This window comes from Catharus ustulatus, chromosome 23, assembly GCF_009819885.2.
Source record: "Catharus ustulatus isolate bCatUst1 chromosome 23, bCatUst1.pri.v2, whole genome shotgun sequence".
Lineage (NCBI taxonomy): Eukaryota > Metazoa > Chordata > Aves > Passeriformes > Turdidae > Catharus > Catharus ustulatus.
Window position 1 is genome coordinate 2,769,537 of NC_046243.1, and position 19,952 is coordinate 2,789,488.

The window sequence follows — 19,952 nt, forward strand, 5'->3', positions numbered from 1 at the left end:
TGGAGGACAATTTCACAATGGCCAAAGCAAAACAGTTTTGCTTGGTCTTTTCTTTGCATCTAACAGGCAGTATTTAGTCATTGCCTCCAGCTGTCCTTTGAAATGTAGATTATAAAATACCCAGTGCCAGCATGGGCTGTGGAGATAAGAGGAGCAGCAGGCTGAAAGTGAGGCTGTGCTGGTAGTTATGGAATATTGTCACACAGAAGGAAACAGCAGAGTGTGGCAGCTGAGCAAGTGCTTCCAGCTCTGACAGTGCCAGCAGCAATGCTTGATCAGCCTACCTGCACTTGGCAGCTGCAAGGAAGTTGATAACACATCCACTCCCCTGATTGATAGCAATTGCAATTCTGATTGCATCTCTGAAATTCTCTTTTACATTTTTTTTTACTTTCTCTATTAAGTCTCCACTTCTTTCCTCATTTCAGGAGGTTGGACTGAAGTATTTTTTCACACATGCCTTGATGCAGAGACTGAGGGACTGGTTCACATAAAAGTTAACAATTAGGTAAATACTTGCTAAAATAATTTTATTTCTTTTGTGCATTCAAATATTTACAAACATACTTTCTGTAACTTTCTAAGACAGCAGCATCTTATCAGAAAACAATTTACTGAACTTAGCTACAATTTTTTTTTCTTTTTAAACAAGCAGTTCTGCTCTCAAAGTACAAAATTAGGTATGAAATTGAATTGCTTGGCAACAGAAACAAGCAAGACATTTTCTTTCATAAAAAAAACCAATTTCTTTGCAGCCTCATTTTGCAAGCAGGGACTATTAGAAGCAGATTCTTATTGGGCTTATCATGGGTCACCAGGATACTAAAATGCATCTGTTCATTATCCTTCCACATGACACACACACAGAAATCAGCCCAGCACTGCTGCAGGTTCCTGCATTTAAATCCTGCCTCTGTTTGGTCTCAATCATTGCCCTTCTGGTGACCATACCTGTGGCCAGTGTTTCTGGTTAGGGTGAGTTGGCACAACAGGAAAGTTGTTTGTAGAGTTTTCCACACAACCATAACCAATCAATGGCCAAGGCTGATGCATTAATCATCACAAAATAGCATTCAGGGTTTGTATTTAAGCAAAATGAAAATATGGAGGTGGCTCCAAAGTGCAGGTATGTTTAAATTCAAACCCTGAGCCCAATAATCCTCTTTTAAACTGTCTCCAAAATGCTCCCAAGTATCTAAACAAACTGGCTGCAGTGGCAAACAACACATCACCATTTCTCTGAGGAGGCCAAATACTACATTTTCCAACCTGTAAAATTTAACATTTATAATCCCATAGTTCTTTATGTTAACATAAAGCTTTAAAGAACAATTCCACCTTGAGGTTGTGTAAGGAATTTTATCATTAGGGAGAGCAGCTCACCCTCAGGACATGAGGTAAGCCCCGAGCTCCTGGCACTGGTAGCAAGCCACGCTGTCCAGGACCCACTCCCGAGTTACCAGGGCAACACGGCTCTGCTGCTGGATTGCTGCAAGACAAAGACACAAACAAAGCTGCAGCTGCTATCAGGCACTCCAAACAAGCTAAAGGTGAGCCCACTGATCTCTCAGAACAAGCTGTTGGCCTTATCTGTGGCATTTTCAAATGATAAAGAGCAGAAGTGTGAAGCAGATGTGGCACTCCCACCCCCCAGCAAGGCAGCAATGCTGCTGCTCCAGAGCTCTGTGGGACTGGCAGAGCAGGAAGCACCACCACAGAAACACTAAAAACAACAACTGCACTTGTTATCTTTTAATTTGGGATCTCAGTGAGAGCTTTGGTTCCTGTCTGCCCAGACACAGTGAGTCTGTGACAAGCAATGAGTCTCATTAAGGCAGAAGCAACAGAAAATTATTGAAGTGTTTTCAGAGTGTTCTTCCTCATTCCAGGATCTTTTTATTTTCTCATTTTTCCAGTGCCATGGAAACAGCTGGGTTTTTTACATCACCATCCTGCTCCACTGTTTTGTTGGACTTCACTGCAGCCTCACCAGCTCCCTCTCCTCCCAGAACCCCCTGTCTCTGAGCAGGCTGGAACACTTGCACCTTCAAAGTCTCTCCTGAGCATTTTGCTTAAAAGAAAAAAAATCCAAAACTCAATCTGTTAAGGCTTTTTTACATGACCTCTTCAGACCAAGGGAATCTTTTTCCATCTGAGGCTTTCTCCTAGATTTTACTGGTCCTCCAAGGACACCCTTCCCCACCTTTTAAAAACTATTCAATTAGAAAAGTTTCTGTAGAGCTGAGGATACAGAGAGGACAACTGAGGCAATAGTTTTTGTTTGCCAGAGAAGCTTTTAAGGCTATTGCTGGTTTTTAAGACAGCATACTTTGTCCTTCTAGATTTTTCTTACAAGACATACTTCCATCTCCAGATGCTGTAGTTTTGATTTCTCTACAACCCTCTCTGATATTTAGCTATTAAAAGGACAGATGTGATAAAGACACTCAATGTGTATCAGAAAGCAGCTCAGGACAGTGTTGCTTTACCTCTGAAATCCATGTTTTCCTTCCAAGCATCTGGCTGCACAACCACAACAGCAGTAGAATTCTAGGATTTTGAGATAAAAAATAAAAATGCTATTATTGTCTGTCCTTACATAATTCTCACTCTCATATCTATTCACAGAGAGCAATAACTGGGCTAATTCTGCTTCTGAGTTTCACTTCAGAGAGGAATTTAACTAGAGGGGAAAAGACATTAGTTGCTGAGATTCTGCTGTGATTTCTCTCCAGAAATTCTGTGACTATACTCAGTCCCTAAAAGGCTTTTGGAGCTGGAAAAGGAGGCTCAGTGCTAATTTCAAGACAAATTAGTGACCTGGCCAACACTAATTTCTCTACTATGAGGGAGCCTGGCCAGGCCAACCAAGGGGCACTGCCAGGCTGTGCAGACAGCTCTGGAAACTGGGAGAGGGTAAAAACTCCTCAGCACTTACTGCTGTGTGTGAGAACAGGTCAGGCTGCTTCACCACAGAGGCACCACAGAGCTCCACCATCCACTCCAGATGCTCTGAAGAAATCAGATGAAATCAGTTAGCTCAGTGTTTTGTGTCTCATTGAAGCTGACACTATTCCCTAAGCCCTTGGGTGTTTGTTCCAATTCACAAACCAACATCATTTGAAAGAGATGTGAGCCTCTGAATAAAAAAAAAAAATCCTTTCACTTCCAAACCTGCTAGGGAACATCAGCTCACTCCTCCCTCACCCCCCAGACAGGTCTGCACTAAACTAAACCCTGAACACATGCCCAAAACACTCATAATTTATTTCCACTTATCATAAGGATGCAAGAGGTGAGATGAAAATTAAAAACAAAGTTAGAACTGTGATTATCTCTCATTAACAAAAGTAGCCAATGTACTTAATTTGCACCAATTTGTTGAATTGGTAGTGAAGATTAAGTCTCTCAAACATAAGAGCCCCAATTGAGGATCACTGCAGCAGGTGAAAGCTCTGCACCCTTTGTAGCAATTACTGTAAATGTCAAGAAACTTGAGTATGTATCAACCAGTCAAAAATAAAATTATATTGGACAAATCAGAAAGTATCTGCTGAATAAGCCACAAAAATGGGAAGTTGAGTACAAATATTTTAGGTAGAAAAATGATAAATTAAATTTTAAAAAACTTGTAACCTATTTTATTAAATTTTAAAAGTCAAAAAATTAAGCTATCCTGAACAGATTTTTCTTTTTATATTAACTTTATATAAGTTATAACTTTATATAATTATATAAGCTTTGTCATGTTCCACTTTTAATACTGGCTCCTATAGACAGAAGGCTACAATAAGGATGTGTCAGTTGCTAGAAAAAGGAAACTTAGGAATTGTTTACTAAGACAGAAGAAAAGAAGAAAAAATGCTCAAATATGAGCGATCAAGAGCATCAATAATAATTACCAAACAGCATGACATCAATGCTTTCCCTTCAGTGCTAGAGAATCAGATAAACTAGATAAAAGGCCTGGTTTGAAATGCAGCAAAATTGCCAGGGGGTTGTCTGAGGACATCCAACATAGAGAACAACATTTCCACTCCATGTGGAGACAGAACTGGATAAAATGATTTACCTACACTTATCCCATGTAAGTATTTTTAAAAAGGAAAAGAGGTAAAAAATCATCCCAGAGGTCAAATATAAAATTCTGGTGAATGCACAGTGCCCCTCCAGATATTTTTTATGTTAACCATTCATCCCACTCCCCTAAAGTGACACACCTGTGGTCATATCAGTGAAAGGTCCACAGCAGCAGATCTCAAAGTCTTTAAAGATCTGAAAAGCAAGGAACATGTTAGAGTTCATATGGGGTTTTTAAAGTGCTTTACATGCTGTTTTCACTGCACTTCAGGGCTTGTGATCAAGTTATGACTACTTCACAAACCAGAAGAATATCAAAGACCACCAACCCTACATTATAAAAGGGCAGCATTCACTCCAAGCTTAGTGAGAATGTCTGAATATCTGCTCTGAATATCTGCTTCAGAATATCTGCTCTGCTGCTGACAGAGGTCACTCCTCATGTATAAAAATGCTTCATTTGTACAACTCTGTGTGTACAAAACAGCAGAGAAATTGGGAGAAGTTTCAGGTGCTCAGCCAGCACAGGCACATATCTGACACAGTCAGAGCAGGAGAGCTTGCATCCCTGATGTGTTTGTACCTTTTCAGTCAGGGCCTGTCTGGCCCTCTTAGGACCTTGATGATTTCTCCCATTGATTACATCTCCTCGAACTTCAAAGTTCTCCTGGAACAGAACAGAAGCAAGGAATCACAAGTTAGACTGAGAACACTTTCCTGTCAGAGCTCTGCTGCCAAACAGGAAGAGATGTCAGATTTCAGAACTGAAAACCTGTCAGTGTGTTCAGAATATGAATTAAAAGGCTTTGCAAGAGAAATGCTGGAGTAATGAAACCCCTGCAGCACCAGGAAGATTTTAAAGAAACAAATTATAGTCAAACTGTAGTAGTCTAGTAGTCTAGCAAACTAAATAAAAGCAGCAGCACACTCCAAGACTCTAATTGTCTTATTTGATAGAAATTACCTGTACATAACATGATTTCCTTAAGCAAAGAACAGATCTTTTGCTGTATGCTACAGTCTATTAATATCAGGTGAAACACCTATAAAAATATGTCTATAACCTGTTAAAAAATAATAGGGGCTCATTATGTCTTCAACACAAATAAATGCACAGGGCCTAAGTGTGGCCTTTGGTCCCAGCATTTGGTAAAAACAGAACTCCAGATTTCAGAGCTAAAATTCCATATTAAATGTTTAGACAATATTGGTCTATACAATACAAACAAACTCATGAGTCCATCATGTAACATCATTACTTAATCACTTGACATTTCACTCAGGGTAAAAGGTAAACCCACCTCATCCAGTATTCTTCCTTCTTTAAAAGACTGAATTATCCCTAAATAAAAAGATCAGAATAAGAAAAGTCATTTTATCCAGCAAAAAGGTTCTTCCACTACCAGTATTGTGACTTCAGTGCTATATTAAATTGAAGGTATTTATACTAAAAGAATACTAAAAGTACTTAAAGAATTTTTTTACCATTTATAAATATTACTAATTTTACACTAATTGATGCCATGCATTGCAAAGATTTAAATGAAGAGGGATAAAAGGCTTTTGCCATGGTGGGGAGGAATTCAGTGTGGCTATCTGAAAGCAGAAAAAGTTTACACAGGAGCAAGAAGCTTGATATTGCTGTTTGTTTGTGCTTCTTAATTTTAATTTCTTTTAAAGTATTTAGAAGAAGCACTGCAAAAATCAGATGGCAAGACATGAAGAGATTCTTTTTCTTTACTGCAACAAGTGAAGACTGCATTCATGGAAGAAGAGCAAAGACCATTTATCTCAAAAAAAACCAAAACAAAAACCAAAAAACAACCCAGTTATACATACACTGATAACTCACTACCCATTTTCCTCCTGCAATGCCCAGGAAATATTTCAGTGTCCTTTCACACACCAGCTCCTTATCTGCAGAGCAAACAAAGCAAGAACTCTTTTAATTTTGCCATTACCGAAAAACCACAGGTCAGGGTACTTGTATGAAAATGTTTTTTTTTTTTTTTTTTCTAAGTGCAGGAGCAAAATATCAAAGCTATACAAGGATTCCAAAAATCCAATATCATGATTCTACTAAACTGAAGGAAATGAGCAGAAATGAATCACAGGTACCACTTGTGAGCCCTTTTTAAAATTAATCAATAAAGATAAGAAAAAGCATGACTTCTTTGGGAACTGTTTTGGTTGGTTCTGAACTAATTCACACTGGTGTGCTGCCAACACCTGAAAATTAACCCAGCAGCTGGAGAAACAAATATCAATTAACAATAACACAAGGGAAAACTGCCCTCACACTGATTCTGTGAAACAGAATGAGAAAACTCACAAGCTTAAACAAAAAACTTCCAAGAGAAAAAGCAATCAATACCTTTTCCTCAAATTTATTAAATTTATTGCTGCCCTGTCTGTTTGTTGGTTAGCCTAAAGGTAAAATTCTGCCAATAGAGGGTTTGGGGCCCTAGCTCCCAACAAACCTGTTTTCATTATGACATGAGTTGTTCCTTCAGTAATGTGATTGGATAAAGTGCTCTGAGTTTTTTTCACAAACTTCTGGACCACCAACTGAAAAGTAGTTAAGAAAATAACAGTTAGAAACAGTTTTAAACCCCCCAACAGCCCCAGTTTGTAGAAGTGTAATGTAATAGGATAGTTACTTTAACAGTTTCATGTGTTGGCACACAGAGTGTATTTTTCTTTAAGTCAGTTTTGGCACCATTCAACAAGCTGAAGTGTGTTTTCACTCTTGGTGTGTGTTTTATAACCCAAAAACCAAATCCTTCTGGACACTGAGTGCAGAAACAGGTTTATTAGCAACTCAGAATGAATTACAGAAATGCTCACTGAGGATCAGAGTTTGGGTAAAGCAGCATCATCTGAGAATCTGAGTGACTGAACCAAACACCCCCACAGCCCCTCCCCAGCCCCAAGGCTTTCTCCAACTCCTCTGGCTTTGGAATCATGTGTTTTCCCCCCACACACCAGGGATCAGTTAAAAAGTTCAAATTTCACTAAGCTTAACAGTGCTCAGTGAAATTACAGGCAGCACTCTCGTAGTTTTAGGAGTGATAAAGGTTGACTTAAATTGCTGCATTACTCACCTGCAATTCCTGCCAGATTAGTTTTATTATACTTAGAGATTGAGGACTATAGGGCAATCAGGAATTATTAACTAGTGATCTCAAAATTCTAAAATTTACTTACATGCTCACTGTGATTTAGACCTGATGCCACAACTGACATTTCTTTCCTCTTGGTCTCAACTGGATTTGGAGCATTTTCTTTCCCAGTTGCATTGTGTAGAAGAGGTAGAGGTTCCTTTCTCTTTAATTTGTGTCCTGGGCCACGGTTTTTATCAGTGCTCTGAGCTACCACAGGCCCACCTGGGGCTTCTGCAGTTTGAGGAGTAAAAAGCCTTACAGAGGAGGAAGGGTGATCTGGACCCTGGCTCACATTTCCAAAAAGAGCTGATGAGACAGATGCAGTGTTTTGCCTGGTCCCAGATTTCTGCTCCTCAGCAATTTCTGAAGGGAAAGAGAAATTATTCCTTGAGAAAACTGCATCTCCTTCTTGCAGTCATGGCAAAGGTTGTTGCCCTCTTTTAGGTTTAAATTCTGCAGTTATTTCCTCTCCTGGTGTTTATTACTCCATCTTTGCCTCTATCATTACTTTTTCCTGACCTATAGGCAAGACAACTTAGAACACCAGAGAAACTTTAGCAGCATATTTGTCAAAGTGTCTGAATTTAGAAGTGAGACAGAAAAACTCCTACTTCTGTCAAAATGCTGTCACACACCATTTGATGGGCAGCCACAGAGCTGAGCTACCAAACAAAGCAGTAACATCTTTTTAAAATGATAGGAACATATAAATCAAAATAATGGATTTACAGGAAAAAATTGTATATTGTTGATATGTAAAAACATGAAGAGAACAGGAGAAACCCACCAGAAATCAAAATGTTCTGGGTTTCTCTTAAATGTTACCTTCTTCAAGCTGACACTGCCTGTGTTCTTGCACTGCCTCCTGCTCAGGTTTTGTCTTTTCAGAGGGAGTTTGGTGCTTTAGAACACTGTCACACTCAGGGCCTTTCTCCAGATCTGATCTCTTTGTTAAAGAGGATTCTGAAGATGGAAGCAACAATTCTGGAGACCTTGAGAAAGGGAAATTGATTTTAATACCCTTTTTGCTCTTCTAAGTATCAGAAAAATGCAGCAACAGTGAAACTATTGTAATTTCCCAGAAGCTCAGAGATAATTAGGATTTTTTTTAAAATAAAAATAAAGAAATAAACCTTAAAAACCCCAAAACTCCAAACAAAATCATTGACCTGTTTTTTTCTGTCCTTGTTTGCTCCATTTCAAATGCTCCTTCAGTACTGGAAGGTGGCAGCTCCCTACAGACAGGTAAAACTTCACAGTTCTGACTTCCATTCTGCTTCAGCACTGCTTCAAGTGCAGCCATTTCTTGCTGAAGTTTTTTCAGGCTGTTTTGCATAGCATTCTTTTGCTGCAAAGGAGGCACAGGAATGCCAACATAAGCAAACTCAGGATTAATTTCTTCAGCAAACACTTGAAAATTAGAAACAGTAAAATAGTTTTGAATTAAGTTTTTGCCACATGTTCAAAAAGTGATTGTGGTGCTTTTACTGTACCAAACAGTGCACACATCCCACATCAGGAGCAAGAACACCCAAACAACCACACACTCATTTTGCCACTCAGGTTATTTCAGTTTAGCTGTCTTAGAGTTTCATCAATCAGAAAACAGCTCCTGCACAAATTTATTTGAAATTAATTTTGTCCAAACTCCATTAGTAGCTGAATCCAGGATGTTCATTATTAAATTTTAAATTGAGTCTTCATTTTCCACCATTACTAAAAGCCCCAAAGATTATGTAAAGGACTAAAACATTTCATAATATTCTTCCTTATGTTCTCCCTCAAAAATTACACTACATGATCAAAAACATGCCATAGGCAGGTCCTCAGAAGAACAGCTCAGGGCTCAAAGGGCATTTTTAAAACCCAAACCCTTCCCTTTACATGATGAAGCAATTTCCACAGTACTGAATATTCCATTTGTAGCTCCAGCACTGGCACCATGTGGAGCCTCTTTGTTACTGAACCCATGAAAATCCCCAAGCAAACAGAAAATCCTCACCACACCTCAACCCCAAATCCCCTAGCCATGCTGCATTAACCCTTTCAGCCTGGCCACATCCCAGTATCTCCATGAAGCTCCAGTAGGAAGCAATGTCCTGCCAGCTGACACATTTTACACTGATGCTGTAAACAGAAGCACCCACAAAGCACAAAAATTAAATTCTTTTTTTTGGATATACATAAAGCCTGTAGGGCTGATAATGCTGAAGAGAGAGTTGGCTTAAGACTTATTTAAAGTCACTTAGGACAAAGAAAAACCCCAAAGAAAAACAAAAAAACTCAAGCCCCTAACACTCAACTGAACCCCTAGCCCAAATCACCCAATACATAAAGTCAGGCCACTGAGCTGCATTCAGGATTTTAAGAGCAGACAAAAATAAACTGCTGGACACACCTTTCATTAGACACTGCCTGTTGGGACTTGTATCTGTAATATTCTAATATGGAATTATTTGATTTAATCTTTACACAGTGAAGTCTCTGTGCTTGTAAACATCATATTCTAACAAATCTAATCCTTACCACCAAATCCTTATAAATTCCTATGATTAAAGCTTTTAAATACAGGGAGCTGACATTTCCAGCATTGGACAAGTGTGGAGATGCATTAATTAGCATCCCCCACAATTAAGCCCTGTAACCAACAGCACATCACAAGCTGTGGCCATTGCAGTGTAAGGTCACCAGGAGAGGCAAAATTGGACAAATAATGGCATAGAAGCAGCTCTACAGTTCTTCATTAATTATGCTTTTGGAAGTAATTTAGTGACAAAGAATTATGATGAAAGAAGTTTTCCAATGTATTGACTTCACAGCTTGCATGTGCTTGCTTATCTCCTGAATGCAAGCTGCTTCTAGCACTCAGTGCATGAACTCACTCACCTGTGTGGTGAGGATTTCCTCCACAGAGAATGGTTCACAAGAATCTTCTACAATACTTATTTCACTGTCAGATACAGACCCAGCTTCACCTTGAAGAAAGTGGAAAAAAACCCTGGGTTAAAGAAAAAATCCCACCAAACAAACAACAAACCAACCAACATTATCCATAATCTATTAGCATGTAGAGGTTTTATAGAACCAAAAACTGTAACACTAAGGTAATGTTTGAAAATGTTGAAGTTTGGACAGATCACCTGTAAGTGAACATTTCAAGAATACCATGTCACACACATGACAAAGTAACCAGAATTCAGTGTTTCAACAGGGTTGGAAGAGTCCTAAACATTTATAAAGGCCATAAAAAGGGCAAAATATTCACTACAAGATTCTACAGCCAATTTCAACAAATATTTCCTCTGGGGAGAAAGCCTGGATAGGCTGTGAAATTTTGCTGACAATACAAGTATCACATTGCAGTAGTGGAACCAGCATTTCCCTCAAACAGGAATTCCCACATTCAGGCTCTAGTGCCCACTCTGTTCACTTGTGATCTGAACAAAGAAAACTGGAAGAACATAATTTTCAGGAAATAAACCACTGAAGGTTTTTTGTTTGATTGTTTAAGGCTGATACATTCTTCTAGAAGAGCAAGCACCCCTTAAATACAGAACAAAGTTTCCAAACCAAACCTTACACCAAAACCTTGATTACTACTTTGACTTACACCAAAACCTTGGTGTAAGGACATGATAAACACAGCTGCAGAGAGAAAAATCTTGGTTTGTACCTAGGTTTGCTCCCATGTCTGGGTCTTCCTGGCATTCATCTTTGGTTGTCTTCAGCCCTTCACTGCAATTCTGAGAAGTTTCTTTACTGTCATTTACACTGCTCATTTGTATGGACTCATGAGCTTGTGGTAAATGTTTCTTGAGTTCTTGTGCTCCATTAGGTGATTCTTCAGACATGTTGGACTGGGAAGAAAATAAATTGACAGAGTATTCTGACTCCTGGCTTGGTGAAACACACTCATTGCTTAGGGCAGCTTCAGGAACTTTCTGCACAATATTGTCATCACTGGGAGCCAGCACACTGGGACTCACTGGACACTCTACCAAAGATGCCATTTGTTTATTAGTCTGCAAAGGTGTGCTTACTGATTTGCTGAAGATTAATGTCTGAAAGCATGGTAAGTCTTCATCCTCACAGGACTCCTCATCTGAAGATGGAAGTTTCTGCACTCGTCTTCGAGACCTTTGGACACCTTGAGATCCTGGCTCAGAACTTGCACTTCTATTGTGCAGTTCTTTCCCCAGGGCATTGTCACTTTTTACAAACACTGCAGATTGCTCTTTCCTATCAGTTTCACACAAACTGGTGTCCTCAATATCAGTGTCAGAGCACAGTAAACCATCAGGGGTTTCAGACAAACCTCTAAGATCACAATTCTCTCTGAGAGGCTCTTCCAGAGCTTCTGCAGCTGAACACGTGGGCATTGTTGTGCTAACAGTTTGGGCTGCTTGTTCTTCATTCCCTTTTACAGGTTTGCTTTTTCTTTTGCTACTTTTTGTCCCAGTGACTTCACAGCTGAATTCAGCAGGGTTTTGTTGACAGGTTGCAGGACAAATCACTGATGTGGATTGAAAATGCAGAATTTGTCCTTTGCCATCAACAACTTCAGTCTTTCCTGCCTGATTGCTTTCTGAACTGCAGCTGATTTCCTGGCCTGAGTTTAAATAATTTTGAGTGGAATCATGCTTCTCTGTGTTACTCTGATCACTCTGGCTTCCATCACTTTCAATGGGATTCTGTCTCAACTCACTTTCTATCCCTATCTCATTTGACACTGGCTTTTCATTGTCCTGCTCTTCTTGTAGCAATCCATTCTTGTGCTCAGTCTGAGCAGTCCCTGTTCTTGCTGGTGTCAGAGTCCCTTCCTCTGCAGCCTGTGAAATGTCATCCCTGTGTTCTCCTGTGCTGACAGCAAAGCAAGGCACAGGATCAACACTGGCAGACTCACAAGTCTTGAGCTTCTCTTTCTCAGAAACCCGGCTCAAGTTTTGAGCAGCTGTTTTCTCCTCATGCAAGCTTTCTGGTTCTAATTGTTTGCTAGGCTCATTTTCTACCTGAGCAGCACATGACAGATTGAAGGTTCCAGGAGGAGGATCTTCCACTGCACGTGCCTGCCTGGGAGTCTGGAAAAGGCTGAAGGAGGAGCGCTTCGAATGCCTGAATATATTTCGCAGGTACTGAGTGTCTAAGTCACTGTCTTCAGCTTCCTTAGTCAATTCCAAAACATTTTCAGCCATTGACAACTTTTCAGTTTTGAAGTCCCCTGGAACACTGTGTGAATTATGCCCACACTCCTGGGGACAAGCAGCAGGTGATTCAGACACCTCTTCAGTCTGGTGAGAAGCAGTTTGCCCAGCAGACACTGAAGGGAGTTGGAGGAGGAGAGGGCTACCCAGGATTTCACTGCATTGAGAACCTGTATCAGGCACAGTGGAACCACAGTTTGAAGGCTGATGTGGAGGACTGAACAGACTTTTTCCAGTTTCTGCAGTGTCAGGTAAGTTCTTTAGACTAACCTGCATTTTATCTGCTTCCAGATTACCTCCCTCCAAATGAGTGACTGGCCTGTGACTCAACTCATCCTGAGGCTCACACAGGTCTTTGCATTCAGCAGAGTGAGCTGCCACATTCCTTTGGTCTCCAGAGACAGACCTTCCATGACCACTGTTCTTCTTTCTTGCTCCCTTTCCTCCTCTCCTTGTTTCTTTTGTCATTTCTTCAGAAAGTAACTGAAGCCTTTTGCTGCGTCTGACTGCACTTTGCTCAGAGTCAGCTTTCCTGGGCTCCCCACTGCTTGGATAGCTGTCAATCTGTGGCTCAGCTGCATCAGGGAAAACAGAGCCTCTATCCACTACCAACTGTAGAGAACACATAGTTCTGCTAGAATGCCTGCTTCTTTTTGCTGCAGAGCCTCTTTTTTTGGTGCTTTTCTGATCACAGTTCCGCATTTCTGGCTCCCCATCACAGTGCCTGGCAGTGACATTCTCAGCACCTTTCCTCCCTGTGGATTCTCCTCCTTCCTCAAGCTCTGTTACAGGATTATCTGCTCTATTCTGAAAGAGGTGACTCTCATTAACAGCAACACTTTCATCACATCTTTTCTTTCCAGCATCTCCAAGGCCCCTATCAACACTTTGAGCTCCCCCATCTGCCTCCTCTGTATCTTTTTTCTTGATGAAATCCTCAGGTTGCAGGGCACAGGCAGACCTCCTCTTCCGTTTGAGTCTGTCTTTGCTCAAATTCTTCAGGCACTTATCAGCAGCCACATCTTCCTTTCTCTCAGTAGGCAAAATGTTTCTCAAGGTAGAAGTGGGATTTGATTTCCTCCCTCTCTTGTATGTTCTTCCAAATATTTTGTCTTTCATGCTTTCTGCTGTTTGTTTTGACTGCCTCTTTTTTCCTTCCACTGCTGCAATTTCCATGGAATCTGCCATAGGGTCAGTTTTTTCTGAAATACAGGACTCTTTGTCTGACAAACACAGATCTCCTTCACCTGAAACATCAGCTGATGCAGCAGATTCATCCAGGGAAGAACCAGAAGACAAAATCTCATTGCTTTTTGAAAACCATTCGTTGACTTTCTGAATGCTCTGCTTCAGTCTCTTCTTGGAGACTTTGTTTGGGGAGGCAGAGTGGGGAGTCTCTGGCTGAGGCAGCTTCTCCAGAGGCAGTTCTTGGTCATGAAAAGAGTCATTCTCAGGTTCAGCCTCTACAGCTTCCACACTTTGTACATCAGCCTCCATTCCCTTGCTTTTATCCAGCCTGCTCTCTGAGCTATCTTCTAAATCAAACTCTTGGTTTGCACTGTTGTGCTGGGTTTGCTGTTCATTCATTTCTTCTGTGTTCTTAAAGAATGATTTGTCCCCATTCCCTGTGGGACTGGCATCACCTGTTCTGCCACACTGCTCTGGGAGCAGGGCTACAGCAAGAACTTTTAAAGGAGAACTCTGGCATTCAGTCACATTCACTTGGTCAGGTTTGGCACATTCAGTGATGCTCTGAGTGCTTTTCTTGCTCAAGCATTCCTTTGAGAAATCACTTTCACCTGTTAGATTTATAGGTATAATAAATTATTAACCTCTATTTTACAAGCACAACAGCAAGCTTAATGGCTACTTTGTTTGAAAAGAACTGCTCTTACTTCCCCCCTAACCAGAATATTACACTGCACAAATCTCCCTCTAGAGAAAGGCAGAAAGATCATATTACATGTTCTTCTAAATTCGTACATGAATTACCATCCAGTGCTTTTTCATGTGTAATATGGCTCATGCAGAATAGATTAAGTTTTGTATTTTGACCAAGTTAACTTTTTTTCCCTTCTGTTCCTGTGCATAGAACATCCACATTTTAAGTATTTAGGCTACAGGAACAGTCTTGTATTAGCTGTAGGCATCAACAGAACTACCTTATACAAGACTACAAACATATATATATATATATGTAATCATGTGAAAAAATGTTAACTTGTGGTCTCTTTCAAGCTTAATCACCTTTGTCACCAAAATATCAACACACCTGGGACATTTGGTAGCATTATTTCTTTGGCACACGGTTTGTCAGGCTGTGCACTGCAAGAATTTTCATTCCCTTTCTCAGCACTCTCAAGTTCTTCCAGCCTTCCTTGAGAAGAAACCTGAACTGCTCCTTTCTCTTCAAACCTGTTGGGAAAGGAAATCTACTTTCATTATAGATAAAACTATAATAGACAGAATAGAAGATGATACTTATTTTTCCCTTTTTGCTCTCTGAAATAGTTTCTGGAGAAGTCAAGCTGCATGACTGACATTCACTACAACAGTTTCAAGCCATTTCTTCAAAAGATTCTCTCTTGCAATCCTGAATTTAGCATTTACTTTCTAAAGCACTTTTCTATGGAAAATCTATGTCCTCAACAAACCATTTAGAAAACAGTTTCAAAGTGTGCAATATTGCAAACTGCTGGAATTCAGCAACCCATTCTACTCTAATGCCTTCAAAGCTGGAAATAATTTGTCAGCTTAAGAATTATATCAGTCCTAAAAGAAACCAGAACAGAGGAAATGAGAATATTGAACTACTGTCTTTAGAAAATATTAATTCCTTAATCACCTTTACTTACCCAGTTTTGCTTGCCTGTTTAACAAACTCTTCAGATGATTCAGAGCCTGAAAACAAATCATCTGTTACTCCGGTTGGAATGATTCAGAGGAAGGTGACTTGCCTGATTCAGTGGTTATCATCACACACATGCCTACTCCTTTCTAGAGTTAGATGCTTTCAACTTTTAGCAGAAGAAATCAAGTTCAGTTGTGAAGTATTTACCTAATTATAATGATTTCTATGTATAACTACATGTCTCCAGCATAAAACTGAGTTTAAATACAGTGACTGGTAACAGACTGGTATCTAAGAATTAATTAGCTAAAAGTTACTTTCTAATTTCTAAATTTATACACAAAACAGCTACTAGTATTTAGAATTTTGAGCTGGAAGTCAGAGAAATATATTCAAATGTCTCTCACAGATCCTTTGATCCTGGCAGATGCAATAAGGGAAAAAGTGAGGAAGCAAACTACCTGTTAAAAGCAGCATTTCCTTCCTTGAAGGAACAGCATGGCAAAAACAAAGCTATGCATGGCATCTGTTTCGTTTCTCACAACAGTCAACACCAGATAAAATAAAATTCTGAAAAGCTAGGACAGATAGCAAAAAAATATTAACATTCAAATAGATTTCATTCTTATCTCAAGCACTGGTGACAGGCTTAGTATTATTCAGAAAACAGTGGCTACCTTTAGCTGTAACAGCTGTAATTTTTTGCACAACTCTAAACACCTTCTCTGGATCTTGTACACCAAGGCTTAAGGGCTCACTACAGCAGCATTTTTTGTCATGCTATAATAAATTATGTTAAAACCCCTTTTGATTTACCAACTTGGAATTGTCCATAATTTGTCCCTTTGTTGCCATTTTGGGTGTTAAGGAGAAAATAGTGCTTATAAAGAATTTGAGCATAATCACCTTTCATTACTTTGCAAGCATTGTACATTGGATTAATTAGTGTGGATTTACAACAGATCTTACCAAAGTCTATGTAAGTACCCTTTAGAGAATCAGATTTCTGGGGTTTGTTTCTTGGGTGACACATCTTGGCATCTGTAAGCTGAATATTCACACTGGCTTCCTGCTGACAGGAAAACAGAAAGGAATAGTTATTTACAGCAGTGGGGTATTAAACAAAATTCATAGCTATTTAAACTTTAACAGGGGGCTGATTTAAGTGCTTAGTTCATATGCATTGGTAGCTTCTGTGCTCAGTACAATAAAAGTAATTTATCATATTGACACCAGTAATTAAATGTGTCAATAGAAACAAGGTATCATGCTTTTAACAGATCAAATCATTAACAGTTTGATCTTGCATTCTGTATTGTCTAACATTCTATTCAGCACTAAGCAGATGAAAACAGTCACACACACAGCAATTACCCCAAGCTGGGTAATGCCTTAGGAATCCTAAGACACAGTTATGATCTTAGCCCTAAAAAGATAAAAACCCTACAACAGGTAGGCAGCCTCATGAAACAAGCAGGTGGAACAAGTTTTCAACCCTAGTTTCAGTAACAGACTGTATTATGGCAATATTATGTATAAGTTCAGGTCATTTTATGCAAACATCTTTCTCAAGTAGGTTAGGAAGACAAAAATATAGAGATGTGCTTGTCCAGAATATCACTCAGGTCCAACAACAATCTGAGATCAACCCAAAATCTCCTACTTCATCTTTTATGTATATGCACATATACACATTCCAAATACATTTTTAAACAATCCACAAAAATAAAATGGGAAAAAAACAGTTACCAAGGTGATGTTTTCTTGCCCATTGCCTTTAGCACTTTTTCTCCTGTTCCTGAAGCCCCTGCTTTGGATGACAGAGCTTTCTTTACACAGGGACTCAGCAGCTTCTGTGGATGCTTGAGCAAAGTGGTGACTCTTTAGAACTAGAAGATATTATTAGGCAAAAAAAAAAAAAAAAGTATTTTTTACACTGAGTACAACTCAAGTATTATATATTAATGAAACAGACCTGTGTAGACTCTGTGCCCTTAGTGCATATACAGCTAAAATAGGTTTAGCCAAGAAAGAAATCTTGCTGTGTTACTAGTCTGATTATTCTTTCTAAGCATTCTGAGACTGTTGAACAAATTAAAACTTCAAGGTTGGGCATAATTAAAAGCAGGACTTTTCCTCACAGCTACAGATTAAACATCTGATATACCAACAAACACACACAGTAAAACTGTTCAAGACATTTTTCCAAGAAAATCTTGGAAACTTCATGGAACTTATGTTTCTACATCCAAGAAAAACCACTTTTTGATAATTCTTCCCATATTTATTACTGCACAGTAAATGGGTTACCTTGTAAATAATCATGACTGTGTCAAAACCTTATTTAACAAAAAATTGGGGGCATACATTCACAACACTTACACTTCACTCCAGTGTCAAGCTCAAAAGCATGGATAGTTTCCAACAATCCTTCAATTAGTTGCTTAAATTTGGAATTTTCTTTCAGACTTCTGAAACAATATCAGAACTTCAGTTAAGACAAATGATCTCCTGTTCGTTTATAGGATAAATATTTGTACAATAATTATAAATATTTCTAGAATTTTGGCTGAACCACAAAAGGGGTAAAAGTCCAAAGTGGAAGATAAGACAAGAAAATGTTGCCAAGGAATAACAACACAATTCCCCCAAACAACCCTTCCCTAAGGGAATTGGAACTATCACAAAAGTGAATATATCATTTTCTCATATAGGTTTAGTAGAGAGAAAGCAGCAAGGATTAAATACCAAGATAGCACAAACATTTGTTAAGAGAGGTGTGATCACCTGGAAAAAGCTCACATTGAGGAAAAACACTACATTTATTCCTTTACAAATAGACAGCTTACTTAAAAAAACATCTTTTCTTCTGTATTTCAGTCTATGCTAATATATTTTAAACCTATTATTAGTCTTTCCTCAGAGTTCAAACACCTCATCCTCCAGCTCCTTACATTCCTCACCTCTTGGTAACTTCAGTCTTACATAGAGGACACTCCACCACACCTTTTTTCTTTTTGCTGAGAAGTTTGAACATGCAGAACCTAGAAAGAAAGAACACTTGTGATAGTAACAAGAGAAGGATATTATTTTCCCTAAAACTGAGTATGCACATTCAGCACTGAGTGAATCAAGTATGCATTCTTGGTCTGGTGGCACAGTGAGTTAATTTGACACATTTGCAAGCTGCAGTTCTCTCTTCTACAGAATTGACTTCTCCCCTCCAGTAGCTATGCATGAAGTTATCAACACACAGCATACACATGATTAGCACTGAAGAAGCACATATGGCATTTAAAACCTATATGCATAGAATTAGAAATTATAAACCCAAAACAATTATATATGGAAATTAAAAATTGCATTGCACTGGCAAGTTTTCAAACCTACCTGCAGAATATGTGATCACATTTCGTTGAAACGGGCTCTTGTACCACATCCAAGCTACAAAAAGGGAAACAAAAACAAAGCACTGAGGTTTTGGACACTGAGGAGCCAGACTCCAACCAGAACCTTTGCTACTTCAGCATCTGCTTGCATTAAAGAACTACATTTACCTTTCAGGGACAAGGGACAAAACCCCACAATTACATACATTTTTACCCCTCACTGAATAGAGGACTCACACATTCAGGTTTTAATAGAAAAGCAAAACTTACTAGAACATAAGAGCAAAACATAAGTTTTTTCTTGCACTTTCTCATTTGAGCCTTACAAAACATCGATATGTGTAGTCCTAAGCACAAATCTCTTTTGTTTCTGGTAAGCCACAGAACTAACAAAGCATTTTCAAAGAAATGAGGAAAAAAAAAAATTTCAAAAAATTAACTACACTGATTATTTTTCCCTGACATACCATATAGGGCACTCCAAGTTCTTCTGCATAGCTGAAAGCACATTTTGCACTTGTCCAATAGTAACCACTGAGAAGTCCATCCTTCATATCCAAAAATAGCCTAGAGAAAAAAAAAAAAATATTACCAGCTTTGCTCCTGCAAAAAATTCTGTTGTGTCCCATGATTGCGCTCCCACACAGCTCTGCTCTAACTGCAGAATGGCACCAAACACGGCGCTGTTTTGGTACCAAACACGGCGCTGTTTTTATTAAAACTTTGCAGTACTGAGGGGTTCTTACTCTGAAGCTCCAGTTCAAACCTCTCGAGTGTCTCGTAGCCAAAGGAGCGCCCAGAGAAACGTTCGGGTGAAACTCAGCGAGGGCGCAGAGCACAGAACAGCGAGCTGGGGGCTTGGGAGGGGGAAATGCAGGCAAAGAGGGAGAGGCTCATGGAAAGGAGCCTGGGCGGGCCCACACGGGCCAGAGCAGGTCAGACCTGAAAACAAAGAGAAACTGCCCGAGCTTCCCGCAGCGGCAGCTCGGGAGCGGCCCTGCAGCGAGGCCTGAAGGCGGGGGGAGGCGAAGGGTCCCGGTACCGGCGGAGGGAGCGCGGGCAGCGCCGGAGCGGGCAGCGCCAGGGCAACGCCGGTGGGGTCAGTACCGGAGCGAGCAGTACCAGTGCGGTCAGTGCCGAAGTGGTCAGTGCCGGTGTGGGCAGTGCCGGTGTGGGCAGTGCCGAAGTGGTCAGTGCCGGTGGTGTCAGTGCCAGACCACGGCCAGGCCCGTTCCGCCTCAGCCCGCGCCGCCTTTCGCGCCCTTCC

The 19,952-nt window shown here is 39.9% G+C and overlaps 1 protein-coding gene across 1 annotated transcript; it reads right to left on the minus strand.

Moving 5' to 3' along the window:
• Positions 1-509: 509 nt before the first annotated feature.
• BRCA1 (BRCA1 DNA repair associated) lies at positions 510-19,857 on the minus strand. The gene is made up of 22 exons (XM_033078703.1): positions 19,793-19,857; positions 19,153-19,252; positions 18,687-18,740; positions 18,260-18,340; positions 17,679-17,767; positions 17,046-17,185; positions 16,266-16,368; positions 15,301-15,346; positions 14,718-14,860; positions 10,918-14,244; positions 10,131-10,219; positions 8,414-8,592; positions 8,070-8,236; positions 7,288-7,607; positions 6,561-6,648; positions 5,920-5,997; positions 5,382-5,422; positions 4,664-4,747; positions 4,221-4,275; positions 2,939-3,012; positions 2,490-2,550; positions 510-1,489 (listed from the first exon to the last, which is right to left on the minus strand). The coding sequence occupies exons 2-22, from the start codon at positions 19,230-19,232 to the stop codon at positions 1,386-1,388; spliced, it is 5,403 nt and encodes a 1,800-aa protein (XP_032934594.1). The 5' UTR covers positions 19,233-19,252; positions 19,793-19,857; the 3' UTR covers positions 510-1,385.
• Positions 19,858-19,952: the final 95 nt, after the last annotated feature.

Bases quoted from the DNA above. Each gene is read 5' to 3' on its own strand.
- BRCA1 (XM_033078703.1), bottom strand. From the start codon at position 19,232: ATGGACTTCTCAGTGGTTACTATTGGACAAGTGCAAAATGTGCTTTCA. The intron at 18,341-18,686 runs GTAGGTTTGAAA...CTTTCTTTCTAG, and splicing joins TGTGATCACATATTCTGCAG to GTTCTGCATGTTCAAACTTC. The intron at 4,748-5,381 runs GTGGGTTTACCT...GTTCTGTTCCAG, and splicing joins AAGGAAGAATACTGGATGAG to GAGAACTTTGAAGTTCGAGG.